Source organism: Euprymna scolopes, chromosome 18, assembly GCF_053919585.1.
Source record: "Euprymna scolopes isolate OS-2025 chromosome 18, ASM5391958v1, whole genome shotgun sequence".
In the NCBI taxonomy this organism is placed as follows: domain Eukaryota; kingdom Metazoa; phylum Mollusca; class Cephalopoda; order Sepiida; family Sepiolidae; genus Euprymna; species Euprymna scolopes.
This window is the reverse complement of record NC_136499.1, coordinates 3,540,198-3,564,203: the sequence shown is the minus strand read 5'-3', so window position 1 is coordinate 3,564,203 and position 24,006 is coordinate 3,540,198. Positions and strand designations below refer to the sequence as shown.

The following is a 24,006-nucleotide window of genomic DNA, read 5'->3' as shown; positions in this document are numbered from 1 at the left end:
CAAGTATATATATATATATATATATATATATATATATATATATATATATATATATATAATCTCTGGGTAATTCCCTTATTCCAGTAATAAGTATATCAGCTACCCTATAACAATCATAAACATTTATGAAAGTATAAAAAATTAATGGGCACAAATACAACATTGCGTAAGTACTTCCTTTGTTGCCTATGAACAAAGGAAGTATTAATGCAATGTCATAATTGTGCACATTCATGAACATGGCACACTTTTTTTTTTCAATGTAATAAAAACGAGCGAAATTAAATAAAATCTGATCCGGTTAACAAAATAAGGTTCCAACACACACATTATTTAGTCAAAAGGAAGCAAGAAATTAATAAAATTAATGTACTTTTCAATTAAACGAGGATTACATTAAAATAACACATTTTTTTCTCAGAAATATTGGAAACAGAAAATATGTTATTTTTTGGCCAAGATCAAAGTGTAGTATCTGTTCTTCAGATGCGGCACTTCCATTTTTCGTTCTCTTTCAGTGGAGGAGAAATCCTTCACGACTGAGACAATTTTTATTTTTGTACCTTTTCTCCACATTAAAAAACGTCCCTGGTGTCTAACTCTGTCCCGTGGGGAGGCATTGTAAATAGGTACAAGACTAACTATGCAAATTACTTTGTAAACTACAACCTACTTAAATTACTTTGTGTATTAAAATAACATTGTACAGGGTGGAACGATAAAATTGTCGCCCTAAAGAAAACAGCACTACAAATTTATTTTAAAACTTTTATTGTAAAAATCAATTCAGGTAACTTGATTATGTAGTAGAGCTGGCATCTATTCAGTGTAGCCGCCTTCAGCCTCAATCACCGCCCTGATACAGGTCCTGAACTGGTAGCATGCCTTTTCCACAAATGCTGGTGGGAGTTTGGTGAATACTCTGTAGATGGTGGTGATCTGGCTGGCTTTGGTGTTGTGGGAGGTCATGTTGGTGATGTTCTCGACATAAGATCAAATGAAGTAGTCCAGCAGGTTCAGTGAGAGAAGGGTACAAAATGGTAGCACTGAAGTCAAGTCTAGGTCTCTAGACTTGTGAGACAGTGCCAAGTCCTGCTGCCACACCCAAGACCTGCTAGCGGCCACCTGATTGCATCAGGGGATCACCACATTCAGCACATCCACATACACTTTCGTGTTGACTTTCAATCCGACTTTGAAGATCTGAGGCAGCATGATGTGGCCCTTACTTGAAACCAATGACCATAACTGTAACTAGAAACTTTGTTGAGCTGTGCGCTCAAATGTTGAACCGTCTGAATTTGCATTTTGAGGGTGCTGGCAATGGTCCTATTGTCATAACTTAGATTGGTAGAGAGCATGAGTTGTTTAGTAGTGCGTCTCTGATCTTACTCGTTAAACATTGTACCACTTTCAGACATGATAGCAGGCTCCTATCATTCACTGGTTAAATAGTAGATGGTCTGCAACAAAACAAAAAACAAAAAAAAATGGTTTTCATCAAACACAAATGGAATCATATGAACAATTTTATCGTTCCGCTCTGTAGTGAGATTGAAGCAAACGCTAAAAAGTAAATGGCTTGAATAGCTACCCTCTTTCTCCACTTTCCTTTCCTAAAGCAAGTCAGATTTTTCACAAAAATGTGATTCTCTAATATTCTCCAATCAATGAAAATTGTTTTAAGCCCAAAAAGTAACGTAAGTCTATGTCAAATAAACTAAGCCTATAAAAAGAGTGACATTGTGAACGAAATCAGATTTCTCCAGATTTCCGTAGCCAGATGCCCTATTAACAGAACCGAAGAATTTTTGCTTACCTCCTTCTCTGTACGTTTGGCCGAGAGGGGTGATGAAGTGAAATCTTCAATGACTCACTACAATTCCATTAGCTTGTGCACATCTATACATGCATTAACAAGGACAAGGTAAACCAACACACATACACACAGTGCCACACTGCCTATTACATATGCATACTATTCACAATACGAACACATTGACATACACACACTTCTAAGCCTGGTGATTACTCAATTTTCTTTACCCAAACACGATTTTGAAAAAAATGAACATTTATTGAAAATAACTTTTATAGTCTTATTAAATTTTAGATATAAAAATGTTTTGCTATAGAATTTCGTTTTTCTAAATTTTTCATTTTTTTCATGTTTTAATTAGCACTTACTAACTGGTGACCCTAATAATCTTATAATGTTTTATTTATTTCCACTTTTATATGCATGCTCGTTTGTAACGTGGCTGTTACACTTTACTTTAGTAATTCATAAAAATAAAACTGAAAAAGAAATAAATAAAAATCCGGGTTGGCATCTTTTCACTTTTAACAAAAGCATTTATTACCGTAGCTCTTCCGTCTTGAAGCCAGTTCAAAAAGTCTCTCTAACCAAACACGTCCATCTAACTTGGCACGTGTTTCTCTTTCTTCAGACCACATTCATTTTACACGTCCATCTCCTTCAGCGCTGACTTTTTTCTTTTTCTTTTTGTTCCAATTCGCACACACTTCCTAATTTGCATTCATGTTCAAACATTGCTCCTGCTGCTAATACAAACGCTGCTGCTGCTGCTATTTTGCCATGCACTTGGTTACACGTATATATATATATATATATATATATATATATATATATATATATATATTTTAAATATAATGAGCGGAAGTCTCTCAAGAGCTCTTTCAGCTATCATCTCATCAGGAGAAAATCGATAGCGTAAAAATAATACTATGTCAAAAGTAAAGAGTTCTGATGGGGAACTATTGAATGTGCCAAAAAAAAAAAGATACATTCGAAAATGAGACCGACAAGAATAATCCAGAAATAATTTGGAAAAAATTTGAGGAAAGATTGCAGCCGTAATTAAACTTCCGAATCGCTTGTTTTTACCTGCGCCAGTATAATCAAAAGGAATCAGAGAATTTTGATGACTTTCTGGCCCGGTGTAAATCGCAGGCATTGAAATGCAAGTTCCGAGATATCCAGGAAATAGAGGAACGCCTCATCGAGCAGGTTATATCAGGAACAAAGCACCCAAACTCCAAAAGCAGCTTCTAGCGAAAGGCGAACAATTGACACTGCCGGAAGCTATAAACTGTGGTAGGACACATGAAGTTTCCATAACCCACATGAGACAGTTGGCTGAACTAGAGCAGAATAAGCATGAAATAGATGCAATCAGGTACAAACAGTGTAACAGATGCGGAGCTCCCATCCGAGACAAAAATGTCCAGCATGGGGTACCACATGTTCCGCGTGTGGACAACAAAATCATTGGGCTAAGGTCTGCGCAAGCAAAAATAAAAACGCAGCCGGACATTTTCCGACACGCACAACATGAAAAGATGGAGGTAATAAACCAGGACATGGAGAAGCACAAAGGGACCAGTACAAACACTGGAAACACGGCAACCGTATGCACTCGGTAAATACCTCTCAGAGGGACAATGAAGGGATTTATAACAAGTTTGAACAAATGTTTTTGGACTCTATTCAAGAACAAGGTGACAGTCGGACAGAGGTGTTCACAGACCTTGTAATCAAGCTTCCCAACCTCCCAGGCACCCATTTTCTGAAAGCTAAGGTTGACACAGGAGCCGAAGGCAACATACTTCCATTACGTACCTTCCAAGAGATGTTCCCACACCTAATAAGTGCAGCAGGACAGCTACTCCCTAGTGCAACAAAGGATGAACCAACTGTTCTAACAGCCTATAATGGTTCTCATATTACCCAACATGGATCCGTCAAAATAGCTTGTTCACACAAAGGAATATGGAAGACCATCAAATTCTTTGTAGTGACAACAGAAGAGCCTACCATCATAGGACTACCTTCAATCAGAGACCTGAGACTGGTAACGTTACACTGTGCAATCCAGGAAACACCAGTCTCAGTACGTTCAACACAGGATCTGGTAAATATGTACCCAAACCGTTTTGACAATATCGGCAATTTTGAGGGTGAATATCATATTATCCTGAAACCAGACAACACCCCTGTCATACATGCACAAAGAAAATGTCCTATACATATCAGGGAGGAAATCATGACCGAATTGGAAAATATGACAAAACAAGGCATCATACGGAAAGTAACCGAGCCTACACCATGGGTCAGCAGCTTGGTTTATGTGCGGAAAGGCAATGGAAAGCTCCGTCTGTGTTTAGATCCAAAAGATTTAAACAAGGCCATCATGAGATGCCATTACAAGACCCCAACAATGGAAGAACTTGCACATAAACTCTCTGCAGCCAAATATTTCTCCAAGTTGGATGCCAAGAATGGATATTGGTCCATCAAACTAGACGCAGCCTCACAACTGTTGACTACCTTCAACTCCCCTTTTGGAAGATTCTGTTTCCAGCAGATGCCTTTTGGTCTGGTGATGTCTCAGAATGTGTTTGCCCAGAGGATGGACATGATTCTGGAGAAGTGCTCTGGCACCTTAGGGCTAGTTGACGATGTCATTGTCTTTGGAAAAACCGAAGAGGAGCATGATAGGAACCTCCACAATCTAATGAGAATTGCTCAAAAGGAAGGACTGTGCTTCAACCACGAAAAGTGTGCCATCAATAAGAAACAAATTTGTTTTTTTTTGGTGCAATCTATGATCAGAATAGTATGCACCCTGATCCCAGCAAGATAACAGAAATAAAAATGTTACCTAGTCCAGCAAACACTACCGACCTGCAGAGGGTGTTGGGAATCATCACATATATGGCACCTTTCATTCCACACCTGTCCGATCTCACAGCACCTTTGAGAGATCTCCTAAAGAAAGAAGTGGAATACGAGTGGACAGAAAGTCACCAGAGATCCCTCCAGCAAATCAAGGATCTAATTTGCAAAGACATGTTGCTATCATACTTCGACCCTTCCAAGCAAATTGTTATCCAAGCGCCGCACTCCTGCAAGGAAATAAACCCATAGCTTTTGCATCCAAGTCCTTAACAGAAACTGAACAACGCTATGCCAACATAGAGCGGGAGCTCCTTGCAGTTGTTTTCGGCTGCGAACGATTTCGGACTTATATCTATGGAAGTGCGTTCCAGGTGGAAAGTGATCATAAACCCTTGGAAATGATCAACTTAAAAAATTTGGTTGGAGCTCCACCTCGCCTCCAACGCATGCTACTACGTTTGCAGGGGTATGATATGACAATTGTATATCGCCCTGGAAAAGATATGGCACTAGTAGATGGATTCTCAAGGTTATCAAATAAAAAAGCTAAAGAAACTATTGACTTGGATCTGAGGGTGGATTTTGTTCAATTTTCAACCCAAAAGCTAGCTCAGCTAAACCAAGCAATAAGTGAAGATGCCACACTATGTGAATTGAGGGACATTATTCTGAGAGGTTGGCCCGACACTCTTGGAGAAATGGGCAAGAATATGAAACCTTATTGGCCCTATCGAGACGAACTGTCCATTGAAAATGGCATATTATTGAAAACAAACAGAATAATAATACCTAAATCGATGCAACGAGAGATATTACAGAAAATACATTATGGGCACCAAGGGATGGAGAAATGTAAACTCCGAGCCAAAAGTTGCATTTTTGGGCACAACATTAACAAAGACATCGACAACATAGTACAACAATGTACCATTTGCCAGCAGCACCAAAAAATGCAGAGTGCTGAACCCCTGATGCCCCATGAGATTCCGGTGAGGCCATGGCAGATAGTGGCTACCGACTTATTTCACATTGAACGTCTCAACTTTATGCTCATTGCGGACTATTATTCCAAGTTCCCATTTGTGCGAGTGTTGAAGGAGTTCTCCAGTCAGGAAGTTATTAAACTGACCAAGCAAATATTTGGAGAACAAGGAATTCCAGAGAGAGTGATAAGTGACAATGGCTCACACTTCAGCTCAATACATTTCAAGCAATTCGCAAAAGAATGGGGTTTTGAACACCACACATCCTCACCTAAGTTTCCACAGTCAAATGACTTTGCTGAACGCTGTATCCAGGGAGTGAAATCTGCATTCAAAAAAGCTACCTCAAGCGGTTATGACTTGGATATGGTACTATTATGCTTGCGTTCGACTCCTTTAGACCATACCCTTCCCTCACCAGGTAAGCTTATATACCAAAGGAAGTTAGCAGGGAACATCCCAGTCAAATGCACCAACCAAAACGCTAACAAGGAGAAAATAATGGAACGACTGTATCAGAAGCAAGAAAAACAGAAGATGTACCATGATCAACATACAAAAGAGCTGCCCAGACTACCCATCGGACAACCTGTACGTGTGTTAAATAAAGAAGCAGGTGAATGGTCTCCTGCAGTTATCACACAATTGGACCGAGAACCAAGGTCGTACATAGTACAGACCCCCTCCGGAAAAAAAACTCTTTGTCGAAATCGACAGCATCTTAGAGTAATCCCCTCCAGAAGCATAGCACATCCAGAGATGCACTCCACTGAAATTCATCAGGAACCTACCAGGGGTGGTTCATCGACTATAGAGACGGACAATACACAATGTAAACAGGCACCTTTCAAATATACACCCCATGAAGCGCCAGACATTGGCACCTATAGCAATCATATGACAGTTCAAACCACCAGATTTGGACGTGTCGTCAGATCCCCCAAAAGATTCAGAGACGAGACAGTTACTAACTGACTTTTTATTTTCTTTTTTATCTCATCATTGTAAATAAATTCCTTTTTTTTCTCTTTCCATTTCAATTATTGAAAGAAGAGGGATGTGATAGTATGAACCATTACCTCCCCTTAAAGAACTCTTCAGTAAAGAAGTCTTGGATATACCTTCACTTCCGTTTTGACATGGAACCAGAGTTGAATAAAAAATGGAGACCGTATTCCGCTTCTCATAAATGAATCTCATGTTTTGGTATTCTTTTACATAATGTTTCATTATCCAGTTAGATAGAATAGTAACTTATCTTGCCTTTGGTAACATTTATTTATTATTTTTGTTTCTTTACCTCTGTTTCGGTTTGTTGTCTATAGTAAAACATGCCCGCTTGAATATTTATCTGTGCCTAAATCCAAACGTAGATCCCATGAGCAGAGCTTCTTTCTCAGAAGTGCACGACTGTGGAACTCTTTTCCGTTTTCCTGTTTCCCACCTTACTACAACTTGGATGTCTTCAAGTGCAACATAAACAAATTCCTGAAAAACCGCCCCCTTAAGTAAGACACTCTATCAAATCTCCAATACTAATGATTACTACAATACTATCTCATTGATTACTGTACACGCAATAGCCCTTATCCCTGAGTGGCATCCGAGCCTTGATAAGTGGTGACCTCCATGTAAAAAACTAAAAAAAATAATTGTTCGAAAAACAAACATTTCTGTTCGTCATTCACAGCTGACATACGCTTTAAAGTTTTCAAAGTGAATACTTTACTTACTCCTCGACTTAAGTATTTACGACTGGCGTTTTGTATATCGTTGCCCCCTTTCGTCCTCGCTTGTCTGCGTTTTTCTCTCTTTTCACCAATGAATTTTCGAATTCATTTTTTAAAGTGGCATTCATTTTAGTACAGTAATTTTGAGATCTTTAATAATGTAAGACTTACACTAAACTCGATTGGTAAGTAGAAATGTTGGTGTAAATGTTTAGTCTTTTTTTTATGTAGTGTGTTAACCGTGCATCGACGACATAGCGATGGAAAGAAATGGAAAATCACTTGTGTGACATCAAAACAACTTTTTAGATGATGACGATGATGATGCTGATGACGATGATGATGAGACACAACTGTTGACAGATGATCAGTGTCATCATCAAGCACAACAACAGAAGGAAAAAGGAAGAGGGGGGATATTAAACTTTTATCCCCGCCCATCTCTCTCTCTCCTCCTCCTCCTTTTCTCTAGCATATATATATATATATATATACATACACACACGCACGCACACACACACACACACACACACATATATATATATATATATATATATATATATATATATATATATATATATATATATATAAGTGAAAGTGTGTGTGTGTGTGTGTGTGTGTGTCTGTCTGTGTACATTTCCCTACACAATAAATCTGTCAATTTTCAGTCTACTGGCTCGAAATTTGATATACAGGGTACTGAGATTGTGGAAAATCGTTGTAATCTGTTTTCGGGCAGAAATTTGGCTGTTAAGGGGTCAAAGTTCAACGATTTGACCTTTGAGAACTCGATCAAATTCCTCCGCCAATTTTGGGTATAAACGATTGAAATTTTAGATATAGGTTCCTTGGACATGGATCTAACTTAATAACTTGATTTGAGCCCAAAACAATAAATGTTAAGGGGTCATAATAGGGGTCAAAGTTTTAAAAAATTTTACCTTTGCGGTCTCTACCAAATTACTCAGACAATTTCTGGTCTAAACATTTGAAATTTTACATAAAGGGTATTCAGAGATAGGGCAAGCTTTTTAATTAGTTTGGGTCGAAAATTTTAGCTACCAATATATAAATGATTGTATGTATGTTTGCATGTATGCCTAAAACTTTCGACATAGATGACGAATTTTAACAAGATCAGTATCGTTTTGAAGCTCGACCCTTCGGACGACAAATACCGAAAAATTAGCTAAAAAGCATTAATTTCTTCACCCTCAACTGGGCACTTTTCTACAGGGAGGGGTCACTTTTTTCACCGATATTTTCGAAAGTCATCTCCTCTTTTCGATTGTCTAGCCTTAATTTAAACCTATGTCACTTCTGGTTTGGCGGTGGTCGTAACAGCAAAGGCGTCAGGTTTTTTCCCCATTCTTTTCCTCCTTCATAGTACGGGTTCGAACCTGCCTTCCTACTACCACTTTTTTTTTTGTTTTGCTCAACACACACCTCCAAACACTCAGGCAACGCCGGGCTGAAATGCTAGTATATATATAAGTTATAAAAATATAAAAAATATAAATAAATTGTCTGTGTGTACATTTCCCTCCCAAACTACTCTGTCAATTTTCAGTCTACAGACTCGAGATTTGGCATAAGGGGTATTGAGATTCAGGAAAATCTTTTTAATTGGTTTTCGGACAGAAATTTGATTGTCAAGGGGTCAAAGGTCAACGGTTTTACCTTTGAAAACTCCTCTGTCAATTTTGGGTCTAAACACTTGAAATTTTAGATGTAGGTTACTTGGACATGGATCAAACTTTTTAATTTGATTTGAGTAAAAAAAATAAATGTTAAGGGGTCAAAATTGGAGTCAATTTTTGGTCTAAACATTTGAAATTTTACATAAAGTGTTTGCAGACACAGAGCAAGCTTTTTAATCGGTTTTTGGCCGAGAATTTAGCTGCCAAGGCGTCAAAGTTCCAAAGATTTGACCTTTGCGGTCTCTAGCAAACTATTCAGCCAATTTTGGGTCTAAACATTTGAAATTTTACATAAAGGGTATTCAGACATACAACAAGCTTTTTCAGTTCTGGGCGAAAATTGAAAGAGTTGACCTTTGCATGGTCTATCAAACTCCTCCGCCAATTTTGGTCTAAACTTGAAATTTTCGATGTAGGTTACCTGGACATGAGTCAAACTTTTAAATATATATATATATATATATATATATATATATATATATATATATATATATATATATATATATATATATAAAGTTATGAACAATATATAGGGCCCGAGCAAAGCTGGGGTGAACTGCTTATATATATATATATATATATATATATATATATATATATATATATATATATATATATATATATATATATCATAGTTTTACAGCAAGGCAAAGTTTTTTTGTTTTTTTTAATATAAAAGTCAAATCTTACTTTTAAAAAGCGAGAAAAAAAATTCTTTATTAATAAGATTATGAGTCAACTTCTCTTGTGTATTCATCTTTCTCGCATCTACGTGACTTAACTTAGATATTATTAATTCTTAATCGATAATTTAGTAAGTCAACACAACGCAAAGTATTGAAACAAAGTTGTTTGAAAATCCCAATTTTAAAAAATAATTTCATTACAATATAAAATCTGTCAGAATGCATCCCGGTTTCTTTTCAAAATAATTAAGGCATTTTATTCTTTTGAAATTGCTGAAATGAAAGAATGACTTCGTGGCTTTCAAAAATTGAAAGAAATTTGGAAGCAATTAAATTGTCGAATAGTCATTTGGAGTTTGAAAATCATAATTATATATTAAAATATTGCAAACATTCGAAACATTTTATTAAAGAAAATGTTATAAATAACGATTAAAACAATACCACTTTAACAACATTTTATTTTTTATTATTTGGTGCAATTAATAATTTGATGACCAAAAACGATATTGCGTTCTATGCGGAATGCGGATTGTTAAATAACGTTTTATTTAGAAACTCAGTCTTAACACGGGAAGATAGAAGAGTGTTTTGTAACTATTCTGTACTTTCACCAAACAATTTAATTTAAAAAAAAAAACAAGATATCGTAAAAATTGAATTTAATATGAAAATCTCATAAAAAGATAAAAAATAAAAATAGCACGGTCCGTATTCTTCATTCCTGATATTGCAATAATTAAATTTAATTTTAAATTAATTAATAATTAAATTTAATTTTAAATTAATTAATAATTAAATTTAATTTTAAATTAATTAATAATTAAATTTAATTTTAAATTAATTAATAATTAAATTTAACTTTTAAAAATACATATCAAATAAATAAGATGATTATCAAAAATATTTTTTGGCTTTCAGTTTTATTTCGACCCTTTTTATGAAATATAATTCACTAATAATTAAAAAAAAATAATAGTAAAAACGAAATAAAAATCAAAGTCAAAACTCTATAAGACGTTAATGAGAAATAAAGTGTCGATATCTTTTACTTTATTTAATAATATGAATACAAAACCACCCAAGCAGTTCATAGGAAAGTAATGCTAATCCTTACAATCTTTTCTCCATCTTCTCTTCGAGGGAGGGACAGAGAGAGAGAGAGAGAGAGAGAGAGAGAGAGAGAGAGAGAGAGAGTGTGTGTGTGTGTGTGTGTGTGTGTGTGTGTTATTATTTGAAGTAGTTGGTCCTCCACCACGTGCACCTGCCAAATCTTATTCGTCGTCGGTGCTTCTTATCTGGTTTTCAGTTTTACCGGACGTTTCTTCTCCATGTAGGCTTTTGTTGTGCCATAAACTGTCCCCAGTGTGGAGGAGAATAAATACCTTCATCGGGGAGTGGACCATCGTTTGATTTAAATCACACACACAAAAAAAAAAAGAAAAGAAAAGAAAAATCAAGACGAATACCGTGTACCAACCATCCTCATCAATTTTTCATCTTAAAAAAACAAAAAACAAAAGACAGAGATAAGGATAATTTTAGTTTTATTCCACGACTTACTTAGTTTCTTCTGTTAATTTTTTGTCCCCGCTTAAACAAAACAAAAAACAAAAAGACTCTTTTTTTCTTCCCTTGTCTTTAATGTTTTTTTTTGTTTTTTTTATTCTACGTAATTGTACCTACTCGGCGTTACCCGGTGTTTACATTAAAAAAAATGTTTAAAATCATTTTTAATTTCTGATTTTTTATTTTTAAAAATATTCGATTAATAGTAAATAAATGAACAACTAATTTAATGTGTATTTATCAAAGTTACGCATAGGCGAGAAACGAAACGCAGACACGCGAAATCTTTTTGTTTAATTAACACATAGATTAGTAATAGCATCACCTGAGGGTGAAGGGAAATCCCTACCGTTCCCCTCCTTCCACCCCAAAAGGGGGAATCCTCTCATCTTGACCACATCAACTTCATATACAGTCTTGTTAAGTGTCCCCTCTCCTTTCAAGTACTTGTTGTTGTTGTTGTTGTGAGAAAAAGAAGAAGAAAAAAAAACCTTGACGCACACACGCGGTTTGCAGGCAGCGCACCTCACAAAAAACAAAAAAACGCACTGGTCCACTGAAACAACTTCCCATGCCAACCACCACTGGTTGAACTTGTAAAAAAGAAGACATTTCTCGATGCTGGTGGATTATTTGTTATACCCTGTCTTCTTTCATTTTTGGTTACCGAGTTGATTAACGACAATACGAGAGGGGGAAAAAAGACATTGGATTTAAAAACAATCAAGAAATATAGACTTTTCTTCTCTCTTTCTCTCCTCTCCTCGTCGTCCTCAGCATGGCGTCGGCGAGAGTAGCCAGACTCCGTAAACACGGGTCGTCGAATAATAATCTAAAGGATGCCCCACCACCGGACAAAGATGACGACAAAAACGGAAACAAACTGGAAAAATATGATTTTCTTACGACTATCGGTAAGTCCAAGAAACTCAAACATATACAAACAAAACGGAATTTAATGTTCAAATATTATGATAATTATATAATATTGGGGGGAAAATAATTTTTAATGTTTAATTATTTCTTTATTTTTGTGTGTGATTTTATTTTAATAATAAAAAAAAGCAAACTTAATTTAATTGTAATATAGAAACAGTTGACTTGAATTAAATTTTTGCTTCTGCTCGGTACGGTACCAGGAAGTTATCCTCCTACGCATTACCCCCTCATTTCAGCGATAGAAAAGGGTCTCCCTCGTCAAAGGGATTCGATACGCCCCATACCGGGGGATCCTGATCGGTCATATTCAAACATTTCTTTCATAGATGGTTCTGGTTCAATGCAGATCTTGGTGAGCTTTGTGGTACTTGTGTCACACCCGGCCCTCGTGGGGAGCTTCGTCAAAATAGAAACTGTTGGAATATCTCGTCCAAATTTGATCATTGGTTTTTAACGAAAATTATAATTGGCTTGAATGGAATTTTAATTCAATGTTTTAAAACCGATGGTGACTATACGTTTATCTTCCACCAAAATTAGTTTTACATTTTCAAAATGTTATATTAAGAACATTTTGTTATACAAAAACAAAATCATTCAATAATCTTTTTTGGTGCTTTTTTTTTGGGGGGGGGGATACAGTCGAGAGATAATTTTGTTTTAAATACTTTGTTTCAAGCAAAAATAATATTTGTCATGTCGAAAATAGTAATATATCCGAAAATTATGAAAATTCGTCGAGTAGAAAGTTATTTGTAGTTAAAAGTAATTTTTACGGGAAATTTGGTAAAATTGCATTGTTTTTAGAATTTTTAAGTAGACAGTGAAGAGTTTACACAAAGGGGACATAACTCTGAACGAATATTTTAGATTACTTGTTCATGGAACTTCATGGTTGCAATGTTGTCAATAGCGATAGACTTTTTTTATTTTTCTAAAAAGCAGTTGTTATACTCGATGAATTTTCGTAATTTTTTAATATATTACTATTTTCGACAATTAAGTCCGTAATATTGTTTTGGTAAATTTGGTGCTTCTACACTTTATTACCGAAATTGGAGACGCCATTTTATTTCACGCACCTGCTCTCCAAATTTAGGGGAGAACATTATATTAAACTATGGCCGAAGCATGAAATAAATAACAAAAAATTAAACTTCCGGAAAGAACTATGAAAAAAAGTAAATAAAGTGGAAGAGAAGATATATCCGTAATTGCTTAACGGGAAAGTTTTTCATGGAACATTTTTTTTATTATTATTAAAAACAGAAACGACGTGCCCCACTGCCCCACTGCACTGCCCCAGCGTATTATAAACGCCCCAACATCCCCATATTAAGAACGGCTTTCGGAATAAACACCACCAACCTCGAAAACCGTTCTTAACATGAGGAGGTTAGGGGAGGGGGTTATTCCGAAAACTGTTCTTAACATTGGGTGGTTTTGGTTTGGGGGTGTTTATACTACGCTGGGGCAGGTCGTAATAAAATACCGCTGTTTTTGCTTAAAACGACATGTTTAAACAATCGATTTGTCGACTAACATTAACAATCTTCTTTTTTTAATTCCGAAGAAACACATTATAACGATAAAAAAAATATTCAAAGGTCCAGTCCACAAATATACGAATAGCCTGCACGTCAAATAACGATTGTCATACTTTCGGCTACAAATGTAGTAGTACCTGTTCTGACGCTATCCTCGATCAGGGAAGGAAAAGACATAGACCGAGACAATTGTTTGTTTTAATCCAGAGTTCCCCTTTTTTCGGGAGCTCCCTCCATTAAAAACCTAACCAGTATCTAACTTTTTGCTGTCACGAAACCTACAAAACGACTGTCCAAATAAATAACTCTTGCAGATTAAAAATAAACAAGTTCAATTTTATCGAAGTTTTGGGCTAATGCAAAATACGGACTGTATTGAAATAACGTTTTTATTTAGTAACTCCTTCATATGGGGATGGATAAAAAAAAACAACAAAAAAAACTGTTCTAACAATTTAATGAACAAGATACCGTAAAATTGACTTATCTAAAGAAAAAGCAAAAAAGAAACAAAAAAAAAAAACTCGATCCGTATTCTGCAATAAATAGGAAGAGAAATTAGACGAGATATTACAACGGCCCCTTTTATTGCAACTGAACTGAAAATCGAACACGTGTAGTTTTTACATTTTAAAATATATATATATATATATATATATATATATATATATATATATATATATATATATATATATATATTATAAGAATCGATTTCTTTCTTGTAGCAGGAAAAAAATAATGAAAATAAAAACTTACTGCTCTCTTTTCTATTTTTTAAAAACTTTAGAGTTTTTTTTTGTTTTTTTTTTTACTTGAAAATTTGAAAAAGAATATATTCGAATATTTTAATTTCAGGACGTCTATTTTTTTATACACATTTGTTTGCTAAATTAAATGTCCTGTTTTTTTCTGTTTAGTTCGCACCTGTTTGTTTTATTTGTCAATAATAAAAATGCCTGAAATGTGAAGTTTCTGATTGTCATTCTATTTAAAGACGAATGACATAAGAGTTTCATGTTTTGACAATTATATACTTGTGCAGAATACGCACCACGAGCTTTCGTTAAGATTGGCATTTTGTTTACAAAACCATTCGCAGAAGTTACGTCAGACAAGTTTTAAGGTACGGATGACTAACACTGTATATAATGTAGTTTTTTTTAAGCAAATATAAAAGTTTTATTCAAACAATCTTTATTTGAACTTAAAAAAATATAATCTTTATAATAAAAATATGTTTATGAACTTTTTTAAAAAAAAAATCGAACATCAGGTGTTGTTTTTTTTTTTTTTTGCATCAAGCATAAAAATAGAACTGTTATAAAAATATTTATTAACTTTTTTGTTTGTTTGTTTGATAAAAAAAAAAACAGTTCATAAATATTTTTTTATAACTGTATTCTTTTTTACGCTTGATTGAAAAAAAAAAAAATGCATACAAATTTTTGGTGTACTGGTTGGTTGTCCAACCCGCAAAAGGTTTATTTCGAAAGTCCTTAACACGGGGAGGTTGAAAAAAAAAAAAAAAAATGGCTTTCAGAATAAACACCCGCAACCTCCCCATGTTAAGAACGGCTTTCGGAATAAACACTCTTTGCAGGTGGGATAACCAGTGTACATTGACCACATTCTTATTAAAAAGGTTATAATTTTGTTATAAACTTCAAAAATAGACGTTTGAATAAAACTTATATATTTATATTTGCTTTAAAAAAAAAAGCTACATTTAGGTCATCCGTACCTTAAAATTTGTCCGCCGAATGGTTTTGTAAACAAAGAAGCACCAATCTTAACGAAAGCCCGGGCCGTGCTAAAACATTGAAACAATAACGTTAAATCAATTTCTTAACATATGGAAAGGGGAATTTTTTTTTTCTTTTTTAAATCAATTATTCTGTACTTTCACCGAATAATATTCAAAAGATACCGTCAAAATGAATTTAACTTGAAAAGCCTATCTAAAAAAAAATAACCTGGCCAGGATTCTACCTAAGTGTATATATATAGAGAGAGGGAGAGAGAATAAATGACAAAATATATTCCAATAACTTTATATCATTTATTCTCTATATTGCTCTGTAATTACATTGAGCTTCTTAAATAAGGATATATATATATATATATATATATATATATATATATATATATATATATAATAAAAAAATATTTTTACAGATATATATATATACCGTTCAAAAGGCGAGGTAGAAAAAAGTAACACATTTTTACTTATTTCTCAAACACACCTGAAATTGATTACACCATTAAACGAAATGCCTAAACTTTATAACGTGGGTTGGGTGCGAGTAAAATGAAATAATTCCTTAGCAAGGGAGTCAGTATTTAATGTTTGTTGGTGATTATAAACTTTTACGAATACGATCTCCCATGTCATAAGAGGTTAGTGTTTACTGTTTACCAAAAGTGAAGATGGAGAAATAAAAACTACTACTATTACAAGTGCAGATGTTGGTTATCTGTAAAAAATTTTTTTTTTTTTTTTTTTTTTTTTAAGTTAATGATGTGTGTCGCAAATGACATTAATTTTAACGAGTTTTTTTTTTTTTAAGCTGCACATTAAAATATAAAAATCTCGTAATTTCTCTGTTAAAAGTGGGTTATTTATTTTCTTTATGGATTATACTTCCAAAATAAACTATTACAGTTGTTTTAAAAGTAATAGAAATATATATATTTTTTTAAACAGTAATGAATTTTCCGAACTCAATATTTTTCAATTTTTAAACTTTAAAAATCTATCAAAATTTTTTTATTGATTCTAATTTTACGATATTTTCAGGGTCAATGTGAAATTTTATGTTCTTTCCAATAAATCGAATATAATATTTTAGACAAACGTTTTTTTTTTTTAATTCACGCCCCCCCCCATTTTCAAGTTTCTCTTAAAAAGTAAATAATTAATTTATGTTGAATAGTTTTATATATCACAAATTGAAGAGAAAAGGTCAATAAATAATATATTCAAATTTAAAACAAAAAAAAACCCCGTTTTTTAGAAATTTACCTATAAAGTCCGAAGTTTAAAACCTTTTTTTTTTTTTTTAAAACACATTGTTTTTTTTTTTAATGAAACCTTGGTCCTTGCTCCTTTAATTGAAAAAAAAAAAGGGCTTGAATTACATTTTTCGATGAGTTATAAGCTTAGAAAGACAGGAGGTCGAATAATTCACGCCTCTCATTTTGAAATGTCTATTAAAAAGTAAATAATTAATTTATGTTGAATAGTTTTATATATCACAAATTGAAGAGAAAAGGTCAATAAATAATATATTCAAATTTAAAACAAAAACCCCCGTTTTTTAGAAATTTACCTGTAAAGTCCGAAGTTTAAAACCTTTTTTTTTTTTTAAAAAACACATTGTTTTTTTTTTTTTTTTGTTTTTTGTTTTTTAAATGAAACCTTGGTCCTCGGTACCAATTCTATAGAAGCACTAACTTACACATATGAGTACAAGTATGCCTGAATTATTCGGATTACTGTTCTCATCTTGATTGTTATTTTCATAACGTTTCAGCGGATGTAAGTTTCGTCCTTCTTCAGATAATCCACAGTTCGAAATTACATGAAGATTCCCGAAGAAGGTCGAAGTTTATATCGGCCGAAACGTTGTGAATTTAACCAGTACAAACTTCATGTTAAAAATATCCGAAACAACTTTATTTAAATTTAAGTGATCAGCTAATAAAGTGGGGAGGGGCTTAATCTAATCTCGGATAAAAAATACCGACTTTTATTTTGGTTTTCTTTCAACAAACGAGATTTCCAACGCATATGCAATGCACGTAAATGTTTCTCGAATTCGTTTCTAATAGTGTTGGGACGATTGATCGGAGTCAGGATTTTTGGTTCCTAATTTCCGATGCCAAAAGTAATTCTTTTATTTTTATTTATTTTTTTTTCAAACTTAATTTTCCATTGCTGGTGCCAATGCTAAATATTTATCAATTTAAAAATATCAATAAAATTTAAATCTAGATCACCCTATCCCACACGGAAGTGTTTTTGTAGTTGCGAAAAAATGTGCACATATTACATGGATTTTAAAGTTAATCCGAAAATTGATTTAACAAAAACAAAAAACAACTCTGCGACAATACAATATATATTTGAAGATTTAACAAGAATCGGAATCTAATTATATCCGGATCATTATCATTCCGCTATAGGTCAAAACATTTATATATATATATATATATATATATATATATATATATATATATATATATATATATATATATATATATATATATATATATATTCTTTTTCTTTTTTTTTAACAGATGACATAGGGTTAGTATATCGGAGGTTTGTTTATTAGTTGTGTACCAATTTCAATTTAAAATGACGACACCCCCCCCCCCGATACAGGAAGTAGCGGTTGATATACACAACGGGTTCGTTCACGTGTATAGTATTCTTACCGCTGCCAGTTCTTCGAGAGAAAGGAATCAAGAAATGTTTTACATAAAAAATCTCAAACTTATAGGAGTTTTTTTTAACATGGACTGTAAGACCAACCCCCTATAATATTTTGTTACAAAAAAGGGCCATGAAATGAAAATAAACTCCTTTATAAACAATAATATATTGAAGTGACCTGCAGTCTGCACTGTTGGGTGTAGGTTGTCAAAAATTAAACCTGTCACAATGAAAAAAAATAGAAAGGGTTGATTGTCGAAGTTTTTCAAGCAATATTTCCTTGTTTAGAGGATAACCTTGTTTGGTGTCAAGTTGATCAGGCGAGAGAAAGGACGTCTTTCTTCATTGGTGTCAGAAAGCCCTTTGTGTCTGCTGTGTAAAACTCAATAAAATATTAAAGTAGTTCTACAATAGTGTGATTGAAATTATTACACCCTAGTGGTTGATTGATTATTTATGTGACCAAACTACCTTACAGGGGTTGTTCTCTGTGAGGTGAAAGAAGTGTTTATGTTTATAACTGCTATAGACTATTGAGCTATGTAGTTCATAAAAATTTGATACATCAAGAGAGAAAACACAAGATAAAATGATAAGTAATATATATAGTAGAACCCCGGGGTACAGTGGCCTTAGGATACGTTTTTTTTTTTTTTTTTTTTTTCAGGTTACGATCTGGAATATGTTTTTCATGCCCCTGGTTACGGTATTTGCTCCGCCTTACGGTGTTATTTATAATGTTATTGGATTATACACACGTGTATTATATACTGTAGTGTATTTTGTTACTAATTTTTAATACCGCATCCCGGGGTTTTACTGTATGTACAAAATATATTGAGAACAAATTTATAGCATTATTTTTTACAAGAAAAAAAAAAAAAATCAAGTATATGTAAGATGTCTTTTTTAATAAGTCAAGTGAGTATTTCATTTTTAACAATATGTACCTGGTGTACAGCAGAATCACGTTGACACACCAGTTCCTGTTAAATCACCCAAGTTAAGCGACGTTGAGCCTAGTCAGTACTAAAATGGGTGACCATTTAGAAATACCAGGTGCTGTATGTGCTCGGAGCCTAGAGAGGGATGGGCGCCATCAGGCTATTCTCGCCCAAAACACACTGCATGAAATAATACAGTGCCCCTCCCCCATGATCCCGGAAGAGACACATCCAGATTCATGTATCTGGTGCTTTATAATGTTATGCATCTTTCGATGAAGTTATATGTCGGGAATTGTTGACGGTGTAAGTTTAAAAATCCAGTGTACTAGGTGGAGCACACTTTGGCCTAAAAAAATATCTGAACAGCATTGTCGGCATTTGCTGTTAGAGGCACGTCAGGCGATCAGCAATAAACTAACCCCTCAAAAAGGGGTGGACATTCTAGGACTGAACAGAATGATACCTCAGGGGGGCTGAGTGCCGAAGACGTATCCTTGACTAATATGAACAACAGTTACTCAAGTTGTAAGGATGTGAAAATACAATCTAATTATCGTCGAAACCCATATTTTCCAGTTTTGGGGCACAAATGTCCATTTACAAATGGTCAGTGTTTGAACCTTTGATTACATATAATGTCTTCAGACATTCTATTTCATTCCATCTTCAAACTAGCATAGCATGGTTGATAGTGTCATATATACGAATGCATGAATATGATGTTACCGGCAGCGTTGAATGTTACCATCCGTTTTTGACCCCATTCCACTACAGACTGAAGGTCTTCCTCTAGAGTTTCAGTCATTACCTTAGATATGTACTCATTAGTTTTCCCCACGTGCCTGGTATAGAGCGTGGTATCATCAGCAAATATACCATCTCAGAGACAATTTTATCAGGTAAGTCATTTATGAATATCAGAAATAACAAAGGTCCAAAAATCGATCCTTGAGACACACCCGCATTTATATCAAATGTTTTAGACATACGCCCATCGAAGACAACCTGGATTTTTCTCTCATTTAAGAAGGATCTAATTATGCTAAGCATTCGTCCAGTAATACCATAGGATTTTATTTTCATCAGAAGACCATCGTACCATACCCTGTCAAAAGCCTTAGATATATCAAGCGCTACTGCCCTCCCCTCCCTTATCCAGTGCTTGGTATAAACATTCAGGGATTAGTTAAAATATCTGCAGTAGAACGGGCTCGCCTAAATCCATATTAGTGGTCTGACAGAAGTTTAGCAGCTGTAAGGTGTTGGACTTGAGCTTTATTAATTAAGGACTCAAATATTTTGGCGAAAAGAGGGAGGAGGCTAATTGGGCGATAATTTAATGGGTCAGTTCTTTCGCCAAAGTTTTTGTAAACACAGAAGCAGTTTTCCAGCAGCCAGGAAAGCAAGATTCGTTAAGGCATTTGTTAAAGAGTTTAGAGAGAACTGGAGCAGCCTCTCCACAGAGCATTTTTTTAATAGCCCAGCCGGGATGAGGTCAGGTCCACTTGCTTTTGAGGTGTCTAGGTATTGTATAAAATCATGTGCTTGGGAAGGCGTGATCTTCAGATCATCTAGTGTGGTTTCCGTCCGCAGAGGAAAATCAGGAAGGGAATGGCTTGCTGGGTCCAAGCTAGAGTTTGAGGCAAACTGACGGCCAAGCATGTTAGCTTTCTCAGTTGCCGTGTAAACAATCTCATGATTGTTTGATAGTGGAGGTATTGTCGATTGCCCATTATTTACTACACTATTGTAGATTTTCCAGAAATCACGAATTCCTAATTTCTGTGCTTCAATGCATTTCCTGATGGTTTCAGTATATTTACTCTTAGCTGTTGCTACTTCTTTCTTACAATTATTTCTAGCTTCTATATACTTTTGGCTGTTTGTACAGGACTTATGCTGGATAAATTTACAGTATGTATGTTGCCTCCGAGCAATGGCAGCTGCACATGTAGAAGTAAACTATTGGGGAAAGTGGTGTTTGCTACAGAACTTCCATGTAGGAAGATGTGCTTCAATTGCTGCTTTGAACCATTCAGTAGTCTCGTTTGTGCACTGTTCTGCTGGAAGAGAAAAGATATTTCCCCATGGGGCATCTCTGATGTGATCTCTAATGGCATCCCAGTCAGCCTCTTGCTGCCACATGTCCATCTTGTCTGGCCATGTTTCCCTTTCCTCTGACTGCATGCTAGCCACAGCCAACCTATTCTTGTCTTCGACCTTACACTTCCATTTACTTTGAGCACTTTTTTCTCTCTTACGTAGTTTCCTTTTTTTCTTTTTCTTGTGCCAGCTCACACACACTTCCTAATTTGCATATGTGCTATTTTCAGCTGCTGCTAATCTCTTCACAAGCCAGCCATCCTTAACTGCTGCCGATATTTTCCTACACGCTCATATGGACTATGTTGCATCTATTCTATCGTTATTTTCATCGAAGGAGCTTGACTGAGCTCCAATCACGGATTCCTCCCTGTAAGACATTTACAGCAATATAATTTTCTTTCTTCCTCCACAATTTCCATGAACAAAGTTTCTCTCTAAGAACTTTCTATCTGTAGAATGCAATACCATGAGGCTGCTTATTGTCTAAGGGGAAGAATTAATATAATAAAAAGTATTCACAAAAGTATTCAGTGTGATGATCTATGGTAGAAAAACCTGACCAGTGAGGATTGAGGACATGCGTTGCATGAAGAGAAATAATAGTAATCATATGATTGATGTTTAATGTGATTTTTAAAGACAGGCTCTGATTGGATGACTTTCAAGAAAGATTAAGAAGATTTGTGCAGAGCAAAAGACTTTGATGTTATGGCCACCTTGATGGACTTTCTGAGTTAGATGTAGAACAGTTGAGGTAGCAGGATTATCCTACAGGAGAAGTTCAAGGAAAATCTGGGATGAAGTGATAAGGACGAACTGGAAAGAAAGGAGAACAAGTAAAGATTTTGCCAATGTCAGTTCTGTTAAATTGGAACAAAAAATAATGGCGGTCTCATAGCAGTTATGTGGAGCCTCACTAATTGCTCAAAATTTGAAAATTAAACAAACATGACTAATAACTCAATAATTTGGTGTAAATTTAATGTTCAGTTAAACTGTTGTTTAATTTTTAATTTTTGAGTGATTAGCAAGGTTCCACGTGCTACCAAATAGAAGCCATTATTATATTGTTCTTACTTAACAGATTTGAACATGATTATTTTATTAAATTTATTTAAAATAAATTAAAACTAAAAGACTTAAACAGGTAGCCAGCCCTCTTAATTGAACTAGAACTAGCTGCTTTCACTGTGAAAAGCATTAAAAAAATTAAGGCCAGGATTGGCTTTGTAAGCACATACTAAAACCCAGAACACGACTACCATCCTCGCTGTTAAGGGGGTTGACAAAATATATCAGATGTGTGGTAGTTAGTTGTCCATCTGGACGTTTCACAGTCAGTTTGCTTTTCTGAGGTTTAATAGTTGAGATTTGTATGCATCTCTAAGCAAGAATGGCTTTTAGCTAAAAGATTGTGTTCCTTGGATTTGTGTTTTGATTAGTCTTTGTGATTTCCCCTTTGCAATTCTGTTGTTCAGTAAAATTAACGCGTTTCATTGTCACATCCAAGAGTATAAAAACCAATCTATATGTATTCTTGCAACGATGAAGAGGAGATTAGTTTGCTCTCTGGATGTCTGAGTCAGTTCGTTTTCAGAGGCCATCGGAAACAGATGACCTGTTTGTGTTCAAGTGTGTTTTTATTTTGTTGGCATAAGAATTCTCATTTGCAAGTCTGCTGTTTCATGGAAGAAAATGTCCAAAAGGATAAAACATTTGTTTTAAACAGGAATTCTGATTTTATTTGGAGAGAAAATGCAGAATTCTTTTGCTGCAGCACAAAATGTCAGAATCCAGCAACAACTTTTGACAGGCATAACGGTGGACAATCACAGCCTGTGCAGTGAACATGCACGTATGCATGTTTATACACTTTCAAATCGTCATGATGTTTTCTTAAGCTTGTTGCATTGCCATACAACTTGCATCCGATGTAGCACACAAGAAACATGGCAGCCTTCCCCATGATGCAAAAGTTTCAACAATGTATAATCGTATTAGTTCATTGGTTGGTGAACTTAATTTGTGTTTTTTCACCATCAAAACTTCTTAGGGTTGTTACATTAGAAAACCGTTGTTGCAATTAGCCTCCAAGATTAAACACTTTATTCTACTGTATAAGAAAACTGTTATTCCCTCTGGCCATTTTCCATCACCACAGTCTAAGGTAGTGGTTGCCAACCACTGTGCTAGTATGATTGCTGGTGTACCGTGAAGAGATAACAGCCTTTAATTTCATTTCATTTAATAAAACCATTTCATTTCATTTAATAAAACCATTTCATTTTGTTTAATAAAACCATTTCATTTCTTAATATTGATGACATTGCTAAATTTAAAATCGCTGAATTTCTGGAATCTGAACGTTTCATAAATATTAATTGTTAAGATTTTTTTATGATTTGTATTTGTGATGCAACGAATATCAGTTTTTCAAAGTATCAGGAATCAACATTGGAGCTGAATAATTCAGATCCGATTTCGATAGCAAAACGATACGAGATATTGAATGCAGAATATGTTGATTTCTGTGAATAAAATTCTTATTTCATCTTCAGTATTATTATGTTGCAAAAAGCTTTTATGGGTAGAACCTATTTGAGCCAATTGAGGATATAAAAGGATGTGATGAAGGTCATTGACATACTCACACGAG

At 34.5% G+C, this 24,006-nt stretch overlaps 1 protein-coding gene across 1 annotated transcript in view; it reads left to right on the top strand.

The window, feature by feature from the left end:
• Positions 1-10,969: 10,969 nt before the first annotated feature.
• The window catches only part of LOC145297484 (cAMP-dependent protein kinase catalytic subunit PRKX-like), a 255,277-nt gene continuing 242,240 nt past the window's right edge, over positions 10,970-24,006 (top strand). The window contains exon 1 of the mRNA XM_080143359.1: positions 10,970-12,284. Coding sequence (XP_079999485.1) covers positions 12,149-12,284 — 136 coding nt within the window. The 5' untranslated portion in view covers positions 10,970-12,148. The remainder of the gene's footprint in view (positions 12,285-24,006) is intronic.